General features: G+C 45.9%; 1 protein-coding gene across 1 annotated transcript; it reads left to right on the top strand.

Moving 5' to 3' along the window:
• On the top strand, positions 1-20405 carry LOC130870315 (acetyl-CoA acetyltransferase, cytosolic). Its single transcript, XM_057762985.1, has 9 exons — positions 1-136; positions 610-744; positions 5213-5394; positions 8567-8684; positions 12843-12986; positions 14366-14488; positions 15689-15843; positions 18610-18720; positions 19092-20405. Exons 1-9 carry the CDS (start codon positions 82-84, stop codon positions 19260-19262), a joined length of 1194 nt encoding a protein of 397 aa, XP_057618968.1. The 5' UTR covers positions 1-81; the 3' UTR covers positions 19263-20405.
• The last annotated feature ends 2773 nt before the right edge of the window (positions 20406-23178 follow it).

Here is a 23178-nt window from a genome sequence, read left to right as displayed (position 1 = left end):
CCGGCCTACGCGACTGGAGGAAGTTTTACCTCAGTCGCAAACTGCGCCCGGCTGACAGCTGGCAGGGAGCGGAGGGACAGGATGAGTGCCGGCTCGGACCCCGTGGTCATCGTCTCTGCGGCGCGGACCGCCATAGGTGAGCGTCCCGACCCATCGGCCCCCGACCCTTCGCCCGGGCAGCTGCGCCGAGAACCGGGCTCGCGTGACGGGGAGGGGGGCGGCGGGCCAGCCGGCCGCGGACTCCGCGGACCTGTGCCTCGCGCCTCGCCCGTGGCCCCGCCCCTCGCGCTGCGATTGGCTCCTTGCCATAGAGCCACCGCTCTGCCGGGATCACCTATTGGCTGCCTATGGGACGCGCTCTCTCTCCTGATCCGTGATTGGCCCGCTCTGCCAAGCACCATCGGTCACGCCGTGGTGGTGGGGGCCGGGAGCCAGGGGTCTGAGCAGGGGTTCCGGGCAGGCCTTGGCATTGTCCCCGAGGTCCCCATCGCCTGTGCCCACCCGGCGCTAGCTGTCTTTGCACGGAAAGCATGTGGCCCCATCCTCTTCCTCTGCCGTCCTCAGTGTTCCCTCGGTTCACACGCCGTCTCTCTCCCCCGTTCCTCATAGGCTCCTTCAATGGCGCCCTGTCTACTGTGCCTGTCCACGACCTGGGGACAGCTGTCATCAAAGAAGTCCTGCAGAGGGCCAAGGTGGCTCCAGAAGAGGTGTCCGAGGTCATATTTGGGCACGTTTTGGCGGCAGGTAACTCCTCAGTAACCCCAGGACAGGTCGGGCTCATAGAAATACACCATTTATTTGCACACGAACACACACACCACCGGACAGTTCTTGTCTTAGAGTTCCCTGTGCCAGGAGTCCTGCCCCTCCTCCTTTACAAGCTTCTTCCCTGAGTGATCCCAGACCACCGACCTGTGCCTCCTTTGCATTGTTAGAAGCAAGGCCAGCCTGGTGCATAGGAGAGTACGCATGACCCTCCCCCGCACCCCTAAAATGCCACACATTCGATCAAAGCTGTGGGCCTGGCACTGTGCCAGCAGCAGGAAGGATGGCTGTAGCAGAACAGGTATGTGCCTGTCCACTTGTCACGAGATAGGTTGTTCCTCACCCGTGGGAGCTTAATCACTTCCTGGAGGGAGACCGGAGGGCCTGAGAACACCTTCACTGTACCTCTGCTTCCTGCTGGGTTGTAGGCCAGTGACCCCGACCATTCCGTGTTGATAATTGACATGGGGTCTGGGTGTGTAGCTCAGTGGTGACGTATGTGGTTAGCATGCGTGAAATCACTAGTTCACCGTCTTGCCATCCTCTATGTCCCTCGGCATACATCTGAACTGATTGTAGAGATTTAATTGTTAGTATTCACAACCGACTTCTGTTCTTACTCTGCCTGGGACCTTGCCCATCTGCAGGTGTGCAGGCTGACTATTCCATGTCTGAAATACTTGGAGCCGGGATTGTTTTCATTTCCAATCCCCTCACTGGATTTTGCAACATCTGTATATGTTGTCCTTTTTCTAAATTGTTGCTATCTCTTAATCCATAGCTGTCCTAATCAGCAATTGCAACTCTGCCACCTGCAGAGAACAGGCCACGAGGGCCTGAGGGAATTCTGTTCCCTCAGGCACCCACTCTTTCAAAGCTACTAAAGGAACTTAACTAAATCTCTGTCCCTCTAAAGGTTAACTCAAGATTCAAGGTTTGAGGCTGAATAGCTAGTAGCTTACCTCTTTCTCCTGTCTCTCCAAAAGTGCCTCTCCTTACCCTTCCTTAAAAAGCTTCTCCACGTGGCTCCTTCCTACCACTTCCTGTCAGCTAGTTGTTGACTTGGCCTTCTGATAGCAGGTGAATTTTATTTAATCAAACACATCTTTACATCATTAAACAAATGTTCCAGAGCATCAACTAAAGTAGCACACCTTAAAATAATATTTGATAACACATATATGTATATGTACATGTATACACATACACGTGTGTGTGTGTATATATATATAAAATGAAGTATCATTGTTACCAAACTTAATGTCACAATTATTACCTCAAGCCAGGTTCAGCCAGCACCTATTCATAATAGCAAATATTAAACCTGGAATAGCAAAATGGATAGAAAATGGGCAGTCACAGGAAATTTATTTAATTTGGTTAAACTGGGAAATGAGGCAAAGAGACCCATTGAGCCCTCACATCCATCTTCATGGTCCAGATGTGAGAGTAAACTTTAAATAGTCAAGTTATGGCCACACCCACTATTGACCCATCACCTGGGTCTTTTTAGCAAAGTGATCTGACAAGTTGTCAAAGTGTGTGAAATCTTTTTTTTAAAAAGCAGGGTTTATTTGAGTGGCAGACCTTGCTCCGTAGACCAGACTGGCATCTAACCCACAGAGATCCGCCTGAGTGCTGAGATGATAGGAGTGCACTACCCAAGCCCAGCTCAAGCACTTTCCCTCCTCTTTGGTTTTTCTAGACAGTGTTTCCCAGTAGCTATGGGGTCAGTCTTGAAATTCTCTCTGTAGACCAGGCTGGCCTCGAACTCACAGAGATCTATATGCCTCTGCCTCCCAAGTGCTGGGGGTTAAAGACGTGCACCACCACCGCCCGGCATCATTTTTTAAAAAAAAAGATTTTATTTATTATGTATACAGTGTTCTGTCTGCATGTTTGCCTGCACACCAGAAGAAGGCACCAGATTTCATTACAGATGGTTGTCAGCTACCATGTGGTTGCTGGGAATTGAACTCATAACCTCTGGAAGAACAGCCAATGCTCTGAACCTCTGAGCCATCTCTCCAGCCCACGAGATCTTTTTCTAAGAGGTAGCTTCCACCTCTGCCTGCTATCAGGCTTCAACTTCTTCCTTCTCCTGCGCAGGATTTATGAGGACTTCCAGTTTGGGGGTCACTGTTTCAGTAGTCTGACAGACTGAGGAACACAAGTGTCTCTAAAACATGTCTTCCTCTCTTAGAGCCTGAAGAGATGGCTCAGCCGTTAAGAAGTGTTCCTGCTTTCCTAGAGGACCTGGGCTCAGTTCCTAGCACTCTCTTGGAGGTTTATAGCCTCCCTCCAGATCCAGGGAACTGAGCACCCTCTTCTGGGCTTCACAAGTACCAGGCACCCTCAAACATACATGCATACATACATAAGGCCAAGCATTCATAACTAATATTAAGCCCCTGCGTTATGACTTGAGAGCTGGAGGTGTGAGAAAGCCTGCTACAAGTCAAACTGCATCTTTACTTTAACTAGAATATGAGGGATCATACAGTGTCGCTTCAGCTTACAAAAGTTTTATATTGCCTGGCTTGCTGATGATGAGTATAACCTCAGCACTCTGAGACCTATGAATTGAGGGTCATGAGATTGAAGCCAGCATGAGCCCTTAGCAAGATGATCCCTCCTAAGAAGGAAAGCCAGGAAAGGCTGGAAATGTTGTAGAGCACTTGGCTGGTATGCACATGCCACTGGGTTCAATACCTTGCACAGAAAAAAGAAGAATATATACTAAGCTTAGTACTTTGGAGCTTTTGAGATTCTTAAAATACAGATATTTGACATGTATTTGTTAAGTTTAGTTTTGTAGTTCTCCTCATTTCTTTATCTTTTCAAGTCAGTGTTTCTCTGTGTAGCCTTGACTGTCCTAGAACTCATTCTGTAGAGCAGGCTGGCCTCGAACTCAGAGATCTGCCTGCCTAAGCTTTCCAAGTGCTGGGATTAAAGATGTGTGTCACTACCACCTGGCTCTTTCTTTTTTTAAAAAAAGTGTGTGTTTGTGTACATGTTTATTTATTTTTATTTATTTTTATATTTGTGTATGGCTGTTTTGTCGACATGTGTGTCTGTATATTGCATGCATGCCAGGTTTCCAGGGAGGCCAGAAGAAGGTATTGGATTCCCTTGAACTGTAGTTACAGCAAAGAAATGTCATAGATGTGGGTATATGTGAAACTTGGAAAGGAGGGACCACTCTGCCATTCGTCATACAATGACAGATATGATAGCATTTCAGAATTTTGACTCCATCCCTTCTCTGCTGCTTCTTTTCCCTTTTTGTTAAGGAAAACATTTAATTGAGGTGGTAGCTTACAGTTTCAGAGGTTTAGTCCATTACCAGAATGGCAGAGCACGGCGTGCAGGCAGACATGGTGCAGGAGAAGGAACATGTTGATATGCAGGCAAGAGGAAGTAGACTGCTACTCTCTGCTTCTTTCAAGGAACTGTTCTGGTTTTGCCAACTGAAGGATATCACGGATATGCCAATAGAAAGGCATTTGTTGGTTCTGATTCTTTTTTTTTTAAAGGAGTATCTTTCCTCACCCCCTTTTTATTTATTTATTTATTTATTTATTTATTTATTATGTATACAATATTCTGTCTGTGTTTCTGCCTGCAGGCCAGAAGAGGGCATCAGATCTCATTTCAGATGGTTGTGAGCCACCATGTGGTTGCTGGGAATTGAACTCAGGACCTTGGGAAGGGCAGGCAATGCTCTTAACCACTGAGCCATCTCTCCAGCCCTGTTGGTTCTAATTCTATTATATACATTTAACTTTAGTTTTTATGTTTTGAGAAAAGGCCTTACTATGTAGTACATTTGGCGTGGAATTCACTATGTAGTTCAGACTGACTTGAACTGCTCATGGTTCATGCAAGTCTCAATTGAATATTATGTAGCCCAGACTAGCCTCGAACTTACTGTGAACCTTCTGCTTCGACTAAGAGAATGCTGGGGTTGCAGGTGTGAGCTACAACAAAACACCAGCATGATTTTCTACATTGCTTTTATGCACAGTACTCCTCTTTAAGTAATTTTCTTTTCTTGCTAAGTGTCGTCGTCATATGCAAGGCTTCTGGGAGTAAATGCTCCCCATGTTGGAATTATGCCTTGTGTTTACAGCCATGTGACTGGCTGTCACCCTTGGTCTTAGTTACGTTTCTTGCCGAGTAGGAGGAAAAGTCTGGCCTCTAGAGAAAGGTCTTGAGGTTCTGTCTTAGGCTTAGGGAACTTGCCTGTGGAGGAGGAAGCCTCTCGTTGAGACACCTAGGAGTTGCACAAGGTGTTATCTGTCCCAGGTGGAGTGGCAGGGAGGGAGGGGAGCAGGCATCTGTGCTCTGTGAGAACTTAGCTGCCTGAGGGCATTTAGCCCACACATGTCCCCTCATCTTTTACTTTCTCCTGATGGCTTAGAGGCCTCCGTGTTCCTTGTTCCAGGTTGTGGGCAGAATCCCACTCGACAAGCCAGTGTGGGTGCAGGAATCCCCTACTCGGTTCCAGCATGGAGCTGCCAGATGATCTGTGGCTCAGGCCTGAAAGCCGTGTGCCTTGCGGCCCAGTCCATAGCCATAGGTGACTCCAGCATTGTGGTTGCAGGAGGCATGGAGAACATGAGCAAGGTAAGTGCAGACAGGCTCACGCCCTCGTCACCTAGGGTGCGTGTGCTGCTGACAGACACAGAAAACGACTCAGCCTGGAGCCCTGCCTGAATGTCCATTGCTCTCCAGGTTGGATGGGAAATGAAGAAGAGCTCATCAGCCAGGCAGTGGAGCCAGGGTGTGAATCATCCAGATTTATAATTCGACTCCTCTACTTATTATCAGAGAATATTATTAGATAGTCCAACAATGGAGCAACTGCTCCTGACTGATAGCGTGGTTAGGCCCCAGATTGCCACCTGAGATGCTGTCAGGTTTTTCATTACTGTGGTAGGTTGTTTCCCATCATGCACTGCTATCGTTCTCCTCTTCTCTAAAAATAATAACAATAATAGAGGCTGGAAGTGGTGGGACACACCTTTAATATCAAAAAAGAAATGATAATAAATAAAATAAAGTGGGCACATGCCCCTTCCCCCAGGCAGGTGGAGGTCAGAGGACAGCTGCTGGAGCACAGTCTGCTCTCCCTCCAGGTGGGTTGTGGGGCTTGAACTCAGGTCATCAGACTTGGTGCAATTGCCTGTACCCACTGACCCATCTCACTGAAACTTCTTTCTTTTTCTTTTTTCCCCATTTTGTTTTTATTCATTTATTACTGGTTTTTAAAAATGAGTTTTCTGGGTAGCCCTGGCTGTCCTGGAACTCGTTTTGTAGACCAGGCTGACCTTAAATTCAGAGATCTGCCTATCTCTGCTTCCTGAGTACACGGATCAAAGGTGTGTACCACCATGCTATTTCCCCCACCCCCAGAGTTTGCAGAGGGTCCTATGTAGCTTGGACTGGCATGGAACTCCCCAAGTATTCCAGGTTGGCCTCAAATTCACAGAAATCTACCCATCACTGCCCACACGAGGGCTGATGCTACCCTTTTTTGGAGAGATGGGTCTAAATGTTCTTTAAACAGAGTGGTCAGTGGAGCGCACAAACTCTGCTGTTTAAAATCCCTAGTTCACATTGGATTGAACTCTAGAAACAATGCCCCACAGCTTAAAGTCCTAGGGCAACTGAACTCAAACAGGTCAGGGAGGATTCTGTGCAGCTCGAGCAGCCTGTTCCTAGACACAGATCATCAGTCCAGGTTATAGCACACCCCAGACAGTGTTCTACTTTAGACTGGGAGCCAGAGCTCAGAACAGTCCACACACAAATTCTCGAGACCATGATCCACACACACAGCACAAGGCACCTGGGCAGGACAGAGGGGAACAGGAGACAGACTAGCTTGTCTTTATGCTTTCCCACTGTGAGGAAGGGTCCAGTCACAAGTGGCCACTTAACCTTCTTGCCCATGGCCCTTGGTCGGGAGGAACCCCAGGGACCAGACTTTGTTGATCTCCTGGAGGGTAGAACACGTAAAAGGCACTCATGGTGACGCATGCCCAGTCCCTGCCGTTCAGGAGGCTGAGACTGAGAAGCACGTGAGCCCAGAAGCTCAGGACCAGCCTAGATCACACGGCAAGACCTTGTCTCAAAAATCAAAAGGAAGATCGTGGCCAAGGGTCATGGAGAGCTGCCCCTCTCCAGGAGGTTTGCCATCCTGCTCCATCTTGCCAAGTGCTGTCCTTGAAGCTGGCACTGCAGTGGAGCAGTATCTTCTTCCTGTTGAAGCAGCTCCAGGGCTGACCTTGGAAGTCCTCAGAGTCCTAGTGAGCTCAGAAGGAGGGAGGCCAAAGGTCACACACAATAGATGGAGTCTTTCTGGTCAGACGCAGTTACAGTGCAGACCTGGACCTAGGGCTGTTGTGTGTGGTCAACAAACCAGTGTTGTTCCCAACAATTAGTGTTGTTATTCCCAATTTAGAGGTGGGAACACTGATGTCCAGAGCTGCCACTTAAATGCATGGCTTTTGTTTCTTTGTGTCTTATAAACAATAATCATATGATATTATGGGTTTAATTATTTCATATTCATTCCTAGATATAATTGTACTTTTCTAGATATCATTGTATGATTGACTCACCTCTCTGGACTCTGGGTCCATTATTAACTCTTTCCTTTGTATGCTGGAAGTTAGAAAAACCTTCTGTTCAGAAACCCTCCTCTCAGTTCATTTGGAAGCCTGACTGTTCTCCCTGTGGGTCTTCTGTCTCCTGTCCAAACAGACATTAGATGTGCTGGAGCAATGGCGAGTGGTGGAGGGCTGGTACTGTTGTGACACGTGCTCCCGCCCAGCTCCTAGCGTCATAGTCAGGGGCCTCGCAGTTGCCTATAATCCAGCTCCAGGGTATCCAGTTTTCTCTGGTCTCTTCGGGCACAAACATAACATTTCTTTCTCTCTTTTTTTGATTTTCTGAGACAGCGTTTCTTTGTATAGCTTTGGAGCCTGTCCTGGAACTCACTCTGTAGACCAGGCTGGCCTCGAACTCAACAGAGATCTGCCTGCCTCTGCCTCCTGAGTGCTGGGATTAAAGGCCTGCGCCACTACCGCCCAGTTTACACACAACATTTTTAAAGTAGGTACATGGTTGGGGTTTTTATGCCATCACCTAAGGTAATACTTGTCTATCTAGGAGACAAAAGTGGAATCATAAGAAATTAAAACCCAGAATGGACAGGTTTGAGCGAGAAATGGAAATGGGCAAGTTATAGAGGAAGATATTCCTAAGAGGAGGCAGATGGGATGGTCTGCTAATACCAAGAGGTTTCAGGCCCTGACCTGGGGAAGCAGGTAGTGGGGAGAAGGGCTTGATGGGTAAATGAAGAGGGAGGAAGTGTAGAGAGCTGTGTGGAGCCGCACCTTAAAGATGGCACTGGCTTCCGCCCTCCACGATCCCGAAAGTGAGTGCTCTCTGATAAATAACTCCTTATTTGGCTAAGTCCGGACTCTTGCGATCATCACCCCGTGATCACAAGCTGCTTGCGTATGCGTGGACCAATGAACCGTGCCCACGTGGCTATCCAGGGTTTGTAGCCCAGGCCTATTTAAGGGCTGGGAGAGGTTTTGCCCGGGGAGAGAGAGAGAGATTTTACAATTGTTAACAAGGTCCTGAATAAAACTGTTTGCAAGAAGAGCTCCAGTATTGCGTCTTCCTTGCTGGTCGAGGCAGCCGCGACAAGGAAGTCAGGTCCAGACCATTCATAAGGAGAGGATAATGACCACCAAGACTAACCTGTTCTCACGTCAATTTCCAGGCCCCTCACTTGGCTCACCTGAGAGCAGGAGTCAAGATGGGTGAGATGCCGCTGGCTGACAGCATCCTCTGTGATGGCCTTACAGATGCGTTTCACAACTATCACATGGGCATCACAGGTAAGGCTGACGTGGCTGCAAACACTGGCTTAGAAAAGGTTTACAAGAGCGTGTGATTTGAGGTTCATAGTGTAGGCTGTGAGTCTGGTGACCATCATGCTACACTCCTGTCCAGCATCTGCTTTAGTCAGGAAGCTAAGGCATACAGTAGCTCCCAGAGAGTCCTGGAATATGTGTGGTGTTGAATACCTCAAGGAGCTTCCCTAGATGGCCTGTGGTCTGATTTTGACCTGATTCCAGAGAATTTGTTACAATTGTAGATATCATTGATCAGCATCGGACTTTAGTGGCTGGACCCTGCACACATGCAAGGAGAGAGAGGTCATGCCTTCCAAATGTCTGTGACTCACTCATTCTGTCTTTAATGTTCCCTATAGCACCTGCTGACAGTATGTCCACATTGTCACTGGCAGAGGGTAGATGACAAATCAAAGCAGCCACAAGATGACAGAGTTTCACCAGATTTTAAGGTCATAAAACCAAGAAAGTGAGACAGTAATAGAAGATTGTTAGGAACCTGAATGGACAGCAAGTGACGTCCTGAAAGGCACATTTTGCTGATGCCATGGCTGAGCTACCAGTGTAATGATGGCTATTATCAGAGAGATGGGTCAGTGGTCAGGAGTACTGGCCTTGTTGCAAAGGACCTGAGGTTGGTTCCCAGCACCCACATCATGTGGCTCACAACTATCTGTAACTCCAGTTTCAGGGGATCATATGCCTTCTGGCCTCCACAGGCACTACACATACATGGTGTACATAAGCTAATTCAGCCCAACATACATACACATAAATAAAAATAATAAATTAAAAGAAATTTTTTTAAAGAGCTTAGGCAGGCATCGTGGTACACACCTTTAGCCTCCACTTGAGAGGCAGTGACAAACAGATCTCTGTGAGTTTTAGACCAGTCTTCTTAGTACTGTGTGAGTTTTTATGCCAGCCAGAAATACACCACATTTAGTTCCTATCTCAAAAACAAAAGACAAAAAAAACCTTAAAAACATGACTATTGGGCTGGAGAGATGGCTCAGAGGTTAAGAGCGTTGCCTGCTCTTCCAAAGGTCCTGAGTTCAATTCCCAGCAACTACATGGTGGCTCACAACCATTTGTAATGGAGTCTTCTGGCCTGCAGGAATACACACAGAATATTGTATACATAATAAATAATAAAATATTTTTAAAAAATGACTGTTATGTGTAGACAGGAAAGCTCTAGTTTAGGGGCTGGAGAGATGGTTTAGCAGCTAAAAGCACTTAGTGCTCTTGCAGAGGACCCAAGTTCAATTCCTACTTCCCACAAAATGATTTCACAGGATCCAATGCCTTTTCCGATTTCCAAGAACAGCAAGCATGCATATGGTACATATACATACGTGCAAGTAAAACAGTCAAGCATAAAATTAAATTAATTAAATATTTTTTTAAAAAAATGTTTAAGGGGGCTGGAGAGATGGCTCAGTGGTTAAGAGCACTGACTGCTCTTCCAGAGGACCCGGGTTCAATTCCCAGCACCCACATGGCAGCTACAGGGATCTGACACCTTCACACCAATGCACATAAAAAAATAAAGTTAAATAAACAAAAAAAAATGTTTAAAAGAGGGCTGAAGAGATGGCTCAGAGGTTAAGAGCACTGGCTGCTCTTTCAGAGGTCTTGAGTTCAATTCCCAGCAACCACATGGTGGCTTACAACCATCTATGATGAAATCTGCTGCCCTCTTCTGGTGTGCAGGCATACATGCAGGCAGAATGCTATATACAAAATAAATAAATAAATCTTTTTAAAAAATGTTTAAAAGAAAACTGTATTCCAGAAGGTTCATCCTGCCCAGGAAGCTGACAGTAGAAGGTACCACATCCTTAGGAAGTTCCACAGGGTCTAAGCCTAGCAGAGAGACAGCATACAGGCTGCTCTAAACTGCCTGCTCTCCCTAGTGTGCTCTCTCTTTTTTTAAAAAAAAGATTTATTTGTTTTTTATGTATACAGTATTTTGCCTGCATGTGTACCTGCACCCCAGAAGAGGGCACCAGATCTCATTACAGATGGTTGTGCGCCACCATGTGGTTGCTGGGAATTGAACTCAGGACCTCTGTAAGAAGAGTCGGTGCTCTTAGCCGCTGAGCCATCTCTCCAGTCCCTTAGTGTGCTCTCTTTACAGACACATTTTCTCTCTGCGGAACTGAAATGAGTACATCGATACTCTCTACTTGTAAATCCTTGGCACAGAAGAATGCTATAATCTTCTGGATTTAACCCCCTCATTTCATTAAATAAGGAAGCAGAGTTGTTACCCCTTTGGGTGATTGAGAGACCCTTTCACGGGGGCAGCCTAAGACCATCTGCATATCAAATACTTACATTACGATTCATAATAGTAGCAAAATTACAGTTATGAAGTTACAACAAAAATAATTTTATGGTTGGGAGTCACCACAGCATGAGGAACTGTATGAAAGGGCTGCAGCATTAAGAAAGTTGAGACCCAACTTGTATCCTGTGTTGACAGATGAAGCAATTGAAAAATTGAAAAATCAATATTTTTACTATATATAAATATAACTTGCCAGGTAGTGGTAGCACTTTTAATCCTAGCACTTGAGAGGCAGAGGCAGGCCAATCTCTGTGAGTTCAAGGTCAGCCTTGTCTACAGAGCAAGTACCAAGACAGGCTCCAAAGCTACACAGAAACCCTGTCTCTAAAATCATCAATAATAAATAAATCTATATATTTCTAAAGTTTTAAACAGAAGTAACATTTGACTGTGAGTTAAATAAACCCTGAGAAGTGAAGCAACTTGTTTTAAAGCTGGCAGCAATGACTGAGGTTCCATGACAAGTACCAGTCATAGGAATAGGGTGATAGGAAAAGGCTAAGAGTGTAGGCACAAGAGACAGTGTGTACAAATGCAAGGAGGTCTTGGGGATGTGTCAGACAGGGATTCAACAGCTCAGAAACTAAATAACACCAGCAGACCATGGAAGGTGTCATGGTTCTTACCTGGATCTTAGCCACCTCGTGTCTAGCCAGTTTCTCAAGTGATACTCATACTAGTTGCCTGAACATCACCAAGATGGTCATTAAAAATTTAGATCCTGAAGCTAGTTTCAGGTTAGAGCACTTGTTCAACATATGTTGTGTTCTGGGCTCCATCCAAAACAAGCACTCAAACAAAGAAAACAACACAGAAACTTCATCTCCAAGGTCACCAAGCCTCACTGACTATCCATGAGCAATATAAACTGGTTCCCACCTGTGCCAACACGCCATTATTCAGTGAGGAAACATAAGGTAATGTGAAAGAAGAGAGGAGCTATCTAGCCATGGTTAGAGAGATGGCTCAGTGTTTAAAAGTGCTTACTGCACTTTCAGAGGACCAGTATTCAGTTCCCAGCAACCATGTCAGGTGGCTCAGTGCCAGACATCTGAGGCCATGTTCCGGCCTCCTTAGCCAACTGCACGTGTGCACACAGACACGAGCACACATGTAAAATAAATAAAAATCTTCTTAAAATTGAAAAATAGATATCAAACTTAAGGAGCACAGGTAGTCTGAAGATCTAAAGGCATTTACAGTGAAGAGCACCAGATCCTAATTAATGCAGTAGCCTGATACTCAGAGATCCTGCTGCTAGCTGTGAGCCAAGCAAGCTGGCTTATTCTTGTTTGTTTGTTTGTTTGTTTGAGACAAGGTTTCTCTGTGTAGCTTTGGAGCCTGTGCTGGAACTAGCTCTTGTAGACCAGGCTGGCCTCAAATTCACAGAGATCTTCCTGCCTCTGCCTCCTGAGTGCTGGGATTAAAGGTGTGTGCCACCACCAGCTAAACTGGCATTCTTAAGTCATATTATATCAAAAGGTAAGGTTTGATGAAGAAGCCAAGAAATGGTATCAATGTTAAATTTCCTGATTTAAAATTAAAAAAAAAAATAGATGAGAGAAGCCAAGCAGTGGTAACACACATCATTAATCCCAGCACTCGGGAGGCAGAGACAGGCAGATCTCTGTGAGTTCCAGGCCAGCCTGGTCTATAAAGTGAGTTATAGGACAGGCACCAAAGCTACACAGAGGAAAACCCTGTCTCGGGGAAAAAAAGAAAAAAGAAAACCCCAAAAAAAACCAGCTCTTGGAAATGCTGTTTTTTCCTTTTCTTCTCCTCAGCTGAAAATGTAGCCAAAAAATGGCAAGTGAGCAGAGAAGCCCAGGACAAGGTTGCAGTTCTGTCCCAGAACAGGGCAGAGCATGCACAGAAAGCTGGCCACTTTGACAAGGAGATCGTGCCAGTGCTGGTGTCTTCCAGGAAAGGTGAGTATGGAGACCACACTACACATGAGCCTGTTTGTAGGCGTGACTGACACCCAAGGGTGGTATGGAGGGCTGTTTGTGAACTTTGGGCTTTACAAGTTGTAGAAGTGTAGACTTCACACATCGGCATGTGAGAGAGTTGATGGTGATGTGTTGTTGTTGTTGTTAGGTTTGCTTGTTTGGTTGGTTTTTCAAGACAGGTTTCTCTGTGTAGCCCTGGCTGTCCTGAAATTCACAGAGATCTGCCTGATTCTCTCTCCTGAGTCCTGGGATTAAAGGTGTGACCACTACTGCCCAGCATGCTGTTTTGATACATGGACTTGCTGTGTAGATGGCCTAGAGCTCACTCTGTGGACCAGGCTGGCCTCCTCCCACTTCTGCCTGCTGAGTGCTGGGATAACACGTGCACCACCACACCTGGCTGGAAAGTGCTGTCTACATGGGATATGGACACATGGGAAACTGTCATCTTCAAACTGTCCACGGCTGCAGTGTGTATGCAGTGCGCTCCATGAGAAGTGGAGCATCGGTCTGTGTTCGTTAGGGGACAATAGCTCTCCAAACCTTTCTGGAAGGGCATCTACTCTGCAGAGTTGATCTTGTGTCTTACACTCGCATTCTGAAGGGAGCACATTCTCAAAAGATTTATTTTACCTTATTTTCATGTGTGTGCATATGTCTGTCTATCTGTATCTGTGAGTATATGCACATGTGTGTGGATACCCTTGGGAATGTTTGAAGATCTTGGATCCCTAGGAACTGGAGTTACAGGTTCCTATGAACTGCTGGAGGTAGATGCAAATTCTGGTCATCATGATGAATAGCAAGCAACCTTAAAGACTAAACAGTCTTTCTAGTTCCTTAAAGACTCATCATGTTAAGGTACTGTCCATGCTCTGACTCCGAATCTGCAGACAGTTCCCCTTACCCATAACTGACATTCATGCTTAGCTCATAGAAGGTGGATTGTCCCAGTCCTGAGCCACTCAGTTGTAGTCAGCTGAATGCCGTGATTCAAACCCATGTGCATACAATTCAAATGACCTCTGTCTTTTTTTTTTTTTTTTTTTTTTTTTTGGTTTTTCGAGACAGGGTTTCTCTGTGGTTTTGGAGCCTGTCCTGGAACTAGTTCTTCTAGACCAGGCTGGTCTCGAACTCACAGAGATCCGCCTGCCTCTGCCTCCCAAGTGCTAGGATTAAAGGCGTGCGCCACCACCGCCCGGCATGACCTCTGTCTTTAGGAAGGGCTGTGGATTTGGAACACAGCAAGACTGTCTTATGAAGAGTTCTCATTGGGGGTAGCATGCAGTAATTCTAGCAATTCCCAGCACTTTGCCTTCTCTGCACTCATCCCAGGTAACTGGTTTTACTTTTTGCAGGTTCTACTGAAATGAAAATTGATGAGTTTCCTCGCCATGGGAGTAACATGGAAGCCATGGGCAAGCTGAAACCTTACTTCCTTTCTGATGGGACGGGAACAGTTACCCCAGCTAATGCATCAGGTTCGATTTCTGAAGGGCATTGAGGGAAGAACCAACTAATGAGGCCTACCAAGTGAATATGTCTTTCTACACAACATGATTCCTAAATCTGGGTTTAAGGGGGAAGCTTATAGTTTCTATATGCTTGGCTATTTAATCTATACTTAATGAAGTGATTTCCTTTCTTGACATCTAGATTAAACATGTGTGAAAGAATAAAACTATGACGTTGTCTGGCCAATGGTGGTACACACCTGTAATCCTAGTACGCCGTGAGTTCTAGGGCAGCCTGGTCTACAGTGTGAGTTCCAGGACAGCTAGAGCTACACAGAGAAGCCCTGTCTCGAGGAAATGGAGGGAATTTAAAGTTGCCAGGCATGGTGAGGCACTCATTTAATTAATTTCAGCATTGCACCAGAGTTCTGTGAGGTTGAAGCCAGCTTGGTATACCTGGTATACATAAGGAGTTGCAGGCCAGCCAAGGCTAGAAAGAGCCTGTCTCAAAAAAAAATTATTTATTTATTTATTATGTATACAATATTCTGTCTGTGTATATGACTGCAGGCCAGAAGAGAGCACTAGACCTCATTACAGATGGTTGTAAGCCACCATGTGGTTGTCGGGAATTGAACTCAGGACCTTTGGAAGGGCAGGCAATGCTCTTAACCACTGAGCCATCTCTCCAGCCCTCCTTCATATTTTTCTAGTTCCAGAAAGTTCCCAGTATCTATGAGTGAGGCCTAGGTTTGTTTCTTTAGTTTCCTTCCATCTCTCTTCCCCATTGCTTTTGGAAGAGTCTTGCAGTGTTGTGTGGTCAATATCATATTCTAAACTTGACTTTTACCGTTTCCTTCCTTCCTTCCTTCCCTCTCTCCCTCCCTCCCTCCCTCCCTCCTTCCTTCCTTCCTTCGTTCCTTTGTTCCTTCGTTCCGAGGCAGAGTTTCTCTGTGTAACAGACTAGGTGCCTGTCTTAGAACTTGTTCTGTAGACCAGGCTGGCCTTGAACTCACAGAGGTCCGCCTGCCTTTGCCTCCCAAAGGTTGGTTCTAAAGGCCGCTGCTGCAGCCACCCAGCGACCTTGATCATTTCTAAGTACACTGTGCGGTCTGATGAATCACAGGCAAGGGCTTTGCCAACCTTGATGCTTTCAGGTGGAAAAGGTGGTGGCCTGGGCACATACCTGACAAAGAGCACTGTAGACACCAAGTCACTTGTTCACAGGGATGAATGACGGTGCCGCGGCTGTGGTTCTTATGAAGAAGACAGAAGCCGAGAGTCGAAGGCTGAGACCTTTAGCAAGAATAGTTTCCTGGTCACAAGCTGGCGTGGAGCCCTCCATTATGGGAGCAGGACCAATTCCAGCCATAAAGCAAGCTGTGAGTCTTACTCTGTAGCCTTTCAGCTGTTTGTTTTCTGTGTTTGTAACAGAGTTCTGTGTAGCCCAGGCTGCTTCAAACCTACTATGTAGCTCAGGACGATCTTGAGCAACCTTGTATTCCTGGGCCTTCAACCTCCTTTCCCCAACTCCTGAGACCATTGTCTGCACCTGCGTATCTGTCGGCCTCATCTTTGTGGACCTCATCCTTGACTTAGGTGATGCTCTGAGGGCAGCTGACTGCAGTTCTGTACAAGCTCCTCTTAAGCCCCTCCCCTCCCACTGCCACTCCGAAGTGTAAGGACATGCGTGATCTTGTTACTTCTACCAGCCTTTATTTGCTGTTTGCCTTTTGTGAAAACATTGTATTCCCCAGGCCTTAAGTGAATTTAGTTCTCTCCCTAACTTTCGGGTCACATATTTGTGTATATAACTGTGTCTTTGGGTTTGTGAGAAGGTAGAGAGACACATTGTTGTTCCATTAAAAAAAAAAAAAAGCCGGGCCATGGTGGCCCATGCTTTTAATCCCAGCACTTGGGAGGCTGAGGCACACAGATATTTGTGAGTTTGAGGCCAGCCTGGTCTACATAGTGAGTTTTATTTAGGACAGCCAGGGCTACACAAAGAAATCCTGTCTTGAAAAACAAAGCAAAACAAACAAAAAACCAACATACGTATATGAGGGTTGGAGAGATGGCTCAGTGGTTAAGAGCACTGACTGCTCTCCCAGAGGACCTGGGTTCAATTCCCAGCACCCACATGGCAGTGCACAACTGTCTGTAACTCCAGTCCCTAGGGATTTAGGCCCTCTTCTCCTAAAATCCGTAGCCCTCACTAGGCATGTAAGTGATGAACTTACACACCCACAGGAAAATGCTCATATACAAAATAGAAGATTGTAAATTATTTTTTTAAAAACCTGTGTGTGTGTCTGTGTCTGTGTGTGTGTGTAGAGAGCCAGGCCACTCTGAGGCTTCTCAGATGCCCAGTTGATAGGACAAACGGAGCCTAGTTTTGTGTCCTTGCCCAGGGACATGTGTGGCAAGATCTAGTTTGGAGCTGGAGTCAAGACCTTGAAGGAGTTAAGGAAGCTTGTGTTTTTCCCCCTGAAGAGACTAGAATTATCAGCCCCAAGACCACTGTGTGCTTGGTCTGTGGCTCACTTAAGATGCCCTGTGTTCCACTTGTGCAACACTGCTTGGTTAGCTTCCTGCTGACTTTGTCCATTGTCCCATTCTCCCCTAGAAGCTGCATATAAGGTGCTGTACTTATTAAAAAGCTTGCTTAGCATGAGACATAGCTTGTGCAAGACATCCTTGCCTTGGCTTTCCTCTCTTCTGCTCCTGGTCATCTGATTTAGGACCCTGTCACTGAAGAATGACTTGCTTGTCCAGGGTGTCTGTTTGTGTATGTGTGTAGGCTTGGGACATATGTGGAAGTCAGAGAACAACTTGCAGGAATTGTTCTTGCCTTAGACTTGTGAGACCTGGGGAGCTCCAGAGTGAAACCAACTAGCTGCACCCTTCCCCTGTATTTTTGAGATAGCCTAGGTGTCTTTCCAGCCCTGAGATCTGCCCATCTCCACCTTCCCAGCACTGTGATCCCAGGAGCTCCACCATGCCTGGTTCTTTCGTTTGGTTGGTTTGGTTTTTCAAGATAGGCTTTTACTGTGTAGCTCTCGCTGTGGAACTCGCTTTGTAGGCCAGCTGCCTCTATTTCCCAAGTTGGGATTAAAGGCACGCACCACCACCACCAAGCATATCATTTTTTCCCAGTGTGGGTTCTGGGGATTGACCTTGGGACATTTGCACTTTGCCTCTTGAACCATTTTCTCCAGCCCCAGGTCATTTTTTATTTTATTTTATTTTATTTTATTTTATTTTATTTTATTTTATTTTATGTGCATGAGTGTCTTGCTTGTATATATGTCTGCCAGTGGAGGTGCCGGATCCCCTGGGACTGGAGTTACAGGCTGTATGGTGAGCCGCCATGTGAGTATTGGGAACCGTGCATGGGTCATCTGGAAGTGCATCTGGTCTTTCTCCAGTCCCTAGGTTTTTTAAAAGTCAGATACAAGTGTGCTGTATTACCTGCACATAACAGATGCTGTTTGTTTCGTGTTTAAAACAGGCTAGACTTCCTATGTTAAGGGGTATTTAGAGTATATTCTTTTGGTTTTGAGGCTGAGCCTTGCTCTCTATGATTTTAGATACTGTCCTGCCTGAGCTTCTGAGGTGCTAAGATTACAGGTGTGTGTCCCCACATCTACCTAGAGAATATCATCTGCCTTTTGAATGGCGTCAGCTTCACGGGGGTTGGGGTGGGGGGCAGGGAAATGTCACGGGCTCAGATAGAAACAATCCATACTGCCAGTGGTTTCAGATGGGGTGTCATTATGCAGGCTGACTGTGGCCTCCTCAGCCCTGTATTTACAGACAGAAGCCACCATGGCACACCTACTTTAATAGGCAGTTTCCTAAAAGGGGTGTCACTGAGGGGGATATTACGTATATCACTGTATCTTTTCTTTTTTAATTATTGTGTGTGCAAGCATGCAGTTGCCCCTGGAGGCCACAAGAGGGCATGTGATGCCATAGAGTTGGAGTTGCAGGGGTTTGTGAGCTAGCCAACATGAGTTCTGGGACTGAACTCATCCTCATGATAGAGCAGCAAGTATTCTTAACCACTGAACCATCTCTCCAGCACCTCAAGTTTATACCGTTGTGTTAGTAATGAATGATTCGACTTCAGTTCATCTTTCCTGTAGGTTATGAAAGCAGGCTGGTCCCTGGAGGAGGTCGATCTATTTGAAATTAATGAAGCCTTTGCAGCAGTGTCTGTTGCAATAGCTAAGGAACTTGGATTAAACCCAGAGAAGGTAACCAACATGAATTGTGTGGTTTGCCAGTGGACTTGCACAATCCAAGTTTAGGGTTGTAAAAACCAACAAATGAGGTTATTTCCCAGGTCTGGTTATCTTGGCAAGAGATGAACAAATACTAGTTAAGTTTCAGTTGACTTATTTGTTGTTTTTCACAGAGGAGAACTGAGCATGTTAGTTCACAATGAATAGGACATTCTAGAAACAAGGGCATCAGCAGTATTTACTCCTACGCTTGACAGTGGGAGTTGAAAGGGTGGTTTGCTAGCATAACCCTGAGAGGACAAAGACAAACGGGGGGGGGGGGGGCGGGGGGGGTGCTAGCTTGTGTCCACAGAAGACTGACTTGATCTCCTCCCCTCCTGTAGGTCAACATCGATGGAGGAGCCATTGCCTTGGGCCATCCTCTGGGAGCATCCGGCTGTAGGATTTTAGTGACCTTGTTACACAGCCTTGAGAGAATGGGCGGGACTCGTGGTGTGGCAGCCCTGTGCATTGGGGGTGGGATGGGAATAGCAATGTGTGTTCAGAGAGGATGACCTGCCTGACAGCCACCACCCCTGAACACTTCTTGCTAAATCAGTGAAACACTATAGTATGTGAAATCAGAGGACCAAAGTGAGGACAGGAAGCCAGGTGGTCAGCTTGCTGTACTTTAATGAGACACCCAAGGCTAAGACATTGTGTCTGACACTGCTATAAATAAAAGGGAAATCCAATCAATCAGTCATCAAGGGCTCCAGAGTGAACGGCGTTTTCATAACTTCCATGTTTATCATCTTTGTTTTCTGGGTATAATTTTATCAGATCATCGATTTTTTTGTTTGTTTGTTTTATTTTGTTTTTGAGACAGGTTTCACCATGTAGCCTTGAAATTGTTTTGTAGACCAGGCTGACTTTGAACTCCCAGAGAGCTACCTGCCTCCTCCTTCTGAGTACTGGAATTAAAAAGGTGTGTGTCATCATGCCTGGACCCCAAAATGACCCATTCAAAGGATGGTGATTGGGGCTTCTGTTGCAGACTTCAGGCTCTTCACTTTAACTGTGGTTGGTTCAAAAAAAAAAAAAAAAAAAAAAAAAAAAAAAAAAAAAAAAAACCCTGCTTGCTTGTTGTCTTGTGGTTTCCCATTGATCAAATCAAGACCAATCCTGTAATGGTGAAAATTCAGTGACCTCTTCCAAGCTGAAGTGGTGTGTTCCAGCTGTTCTGGCCCACAAGACTGGGTTTCAAACAAGTGTATCTCTGGGAGTAGAAAAGTGAGCAGCAGGCAGTTTTGATGTATTTTACTTCTCTGCTCTTGACTGGGTAAGATGTTATCTGCTTCAAATGTCTGTCTTGCCTTCCAGAATGATGGGCTGCGGCCTGGAATTGTGAGCCAAATAAACTCCTTCCTCCCTTGTGTTGCTCTTTGTCAGTTTTGTCATGACAGCAGAAATAAAGCTAGAACGTAAGGATGTATTAATGACAGCTCGAACAGAAAAGCCATGCTTTACAGTATGTAACTGAGAGGTACAACCAAGGATATCTGAAGCAAAATATGGGTTTGGGGCAGGTTGGGCAGACAGCATTCATTTATTATGGATATTACTAACAAGCCTCTGTGTTCCTCAGATGAACCTGCCAGGAGGTAGCAACACGCACTGTGACAGTCATAAGCAGACTGTAATAGAGCAATGTGTCACCCTCGCGATTGGTCAGTGATGGGCCAAATACACAGCAGCAATGCCCTAAGAGTATAATGAAGTGAAGAATGCTGAGAGATGTCGCCTACTGACAACAGACTACAGCCAACGTACTGCACACTGACCTGCACAGTGGCATAAACCTAGCATCTTAGATGAAAGTGTAAAGCCAGGCGGTGGTAGCACACAACTGTAATCCCAACACTGGAGAGGCAGAGGCAAGCCTAGTCTACAGATCAAGTTCCAGGACAGCTAAAGCTACACAGAGAAACTCTGTCTCAAAAAACCACACAACTGTAGCAGTTACAGTATCTGACACTTGATAATAAACAATGGACTTTGTGTGCTTATTGTACTTTTTTGTGTATACAGTGTTCTGCCTGCACGTATGCCTGCATGTATGCCTGCATGCAGAAGAGGACACCAAATTTTACAGCTGTGAGCTACCATGTGGTTTCTGGAATTGAGCTCAGCACCTCTGGAAGAGCAGCCAGTGCTTTTAACCTCTGAGCCATCTCTCCAACCTAACTTAACTTTTATTTTACATCATTTTTCTAGTATGTGACATGAGGCCACTATGCTGACCATGCTGATCACAACTCCCAAGCTTAAATAATTCACCTGTTTTAGACACCTACAGCTAGGACATCATTTCTGGCTTGACTAATTATTATTTGTTTTTCTCTCTCTCTCTGTCTCTCTCTCTTTTTCTTGATTTTTTGTTTTTTTTTGTTTTGTTTTGTTTTGTTTTTCGAGACAGGGTTTCTCTGTAGCTTTGGTGCCCGTCCTGGAACTAGCTCTTGTAGACCAGGCTGGCCTCGAACTCACAGAGATCCGCCTGCCTCTGCCTCCCGAGTGCTGGGATTAAAGGCATGCGCCACCACTGCCCGGCTCTTGGTTTGTTTTTTGAGACAGGGTTTCTCTGTGTACCCCTGGCTGTTCTGGAACTCACTTTGTAATCCAGGCTGGTCTCAAACTCACAGAGATCCACCTGTCTCTACCTCCTGAATGCTGGGGTTAAAGGCGTGTGCCACCACTGCCTGACTTGACAAATCATTATTTTAGAATATGCTCCTAGCTAGCCAGTCACTGCAGGGTAGGGCTACACATCAGGAACATGGTCTGCCTCTAACTCAGAAACTTGGGATTACAGCTGTACAAAAGTTTAACAGAAACAAGCGAAGGATTTTTGTGTATGTATGTGTGTTCCCATGTTTATGTATGTACATTTGGAGATTAGAGATCTGGAGCATCAGATCCTCTGATGGACTAAACCCAGGTACTCTGCAAGAGCAGCAAGTACTCAACCACTGACTGAACTCCTTTTTTTTTTTTTTTAAGATATGAGTGCTCTGTCTGCATGTATCCCCTGCAGCCAGAAGAGGGCATCAGATCCCATTACAGATGTTTGTGAACTACCATGTGGTTGCTGGGAATTGAACAGTACCTCAGGAAGAGCAGTCAGTGCTCTTAACCGCTGAGCCATTGCTCCAGCCCCCATCTCTAGTCCATTTTTAAATTGACTCATGGGGTACTCATGTGAATACAGAGCTTGAGGAAGCCAGGGGCAGTGGATATTCCTGGAGCCAGAGGTAGTTGTAAGGAGATGTGGGTGCTGGCAGTCAAATTCAATCCTAGGAAATTTTCAATTTCATTTATTTTTGTTTTATGCACATTGATATTTTGCCATGGGTGTTAGGTCCCCAGGAACTGGAATTAAAGATAGTTGTGAGCTGCCATGTGGGTACTGGGAATTGAACTCAGGTCCTCTGGAAGAACAACCATGGCTCCTAACCACTGAGCCATCTCTCCAGCCCCAGTCCTAGGAAATTTAAATAGAGAGGGCCAGTCTGCTCATAGGCAAACAAGGATTTCAGAGCTGTCAACATAATGGGGTGTCTGGGGTGGACATGATGTTTACTGGGGACCTGCTGCAAAGTTGGATGAAGGGCAGTCAGCCCACAGAGGGGCCTGAGGAATGGCCACAGAGTAGGGGGACATGGGATAGAAAAGGCACGAAGCTACAGGTGCAAACCAGAATGACTGTCTTCAGACCGCTGAGGGCCCTGCGGCTGCCCTGTGATGGAATGGGGGTGGGGAGGATAGCCAGAGCCAGTCTGCAAGAGGCATGACACAAGGCATTGTGGGAAAGGTAAGTGAAATGTTCTCTTTTCTATCAAAAGTTTAGATGAGCCAGGCGGTGGTGGCACACACCTTTAATCCCAGCACTCTGGAGGCAGAGGCAGGCGGATCTCTGTGAGTTTGAGGCCAGCCTGGTCTACAAGAGCTAGTTCCAGGACAGGAACCAAAAAAAAAAAGCTACGGAGAAACCCTGTCTCGAAAATTAAAAAAAAAAAAAAAAGTTTAGATGAGACCAAGGATGTTCCATCTTCAATTAGAAAAGACATCACCTCACAAAACTCCCCTCCCCAGTCAGCATTTTTCTAGCTAATAGTGTGTACTCAAGGTTACATCTGTTCTCTAAAGTTACACTTTGGGTGGTTCACGCCTTTAATCCTAGCACTTGAGAGGCAGAGCCAGGCAGAGCTCTGTGAGTTCAAGAGCCAGTCTGGTCTACAGAGTGAGTTCTAGGGCAGCCAGGACTGTTACACAGAGAAATCTTGTCTTGAAAAACTTAAAAAAAAAAAAAAAGTTAAAAGTTATACTTGAGTTAGCCCACACAGCTTTAACCCCAGCACTTGCGAGGTAGCAAGGTGGAAACAGGTTGCTGTCTAAATTCCTGGCCAACCTGATCTACAAAGTGACTTCCAG

This window comes from Chionomys nivalis, chromosome 2 (assembly GCF_950005125.1).
Source record: "Chionomys nivalis chromosome 2, mChiNiv1.1, whole genome shotgun sequence".
In the NCBI taxonomy this organism is placed as follows: Eukaryota; Metazoa; Chordata; class Mammalia; order Rodentia; family Cricetidae; genus Chionomys; species Chionomys nivalis.
Note: the sequence above shows the minus strand (reverse complement) of the source record. Positions and strands in the feature narration are given on the sequence as shown.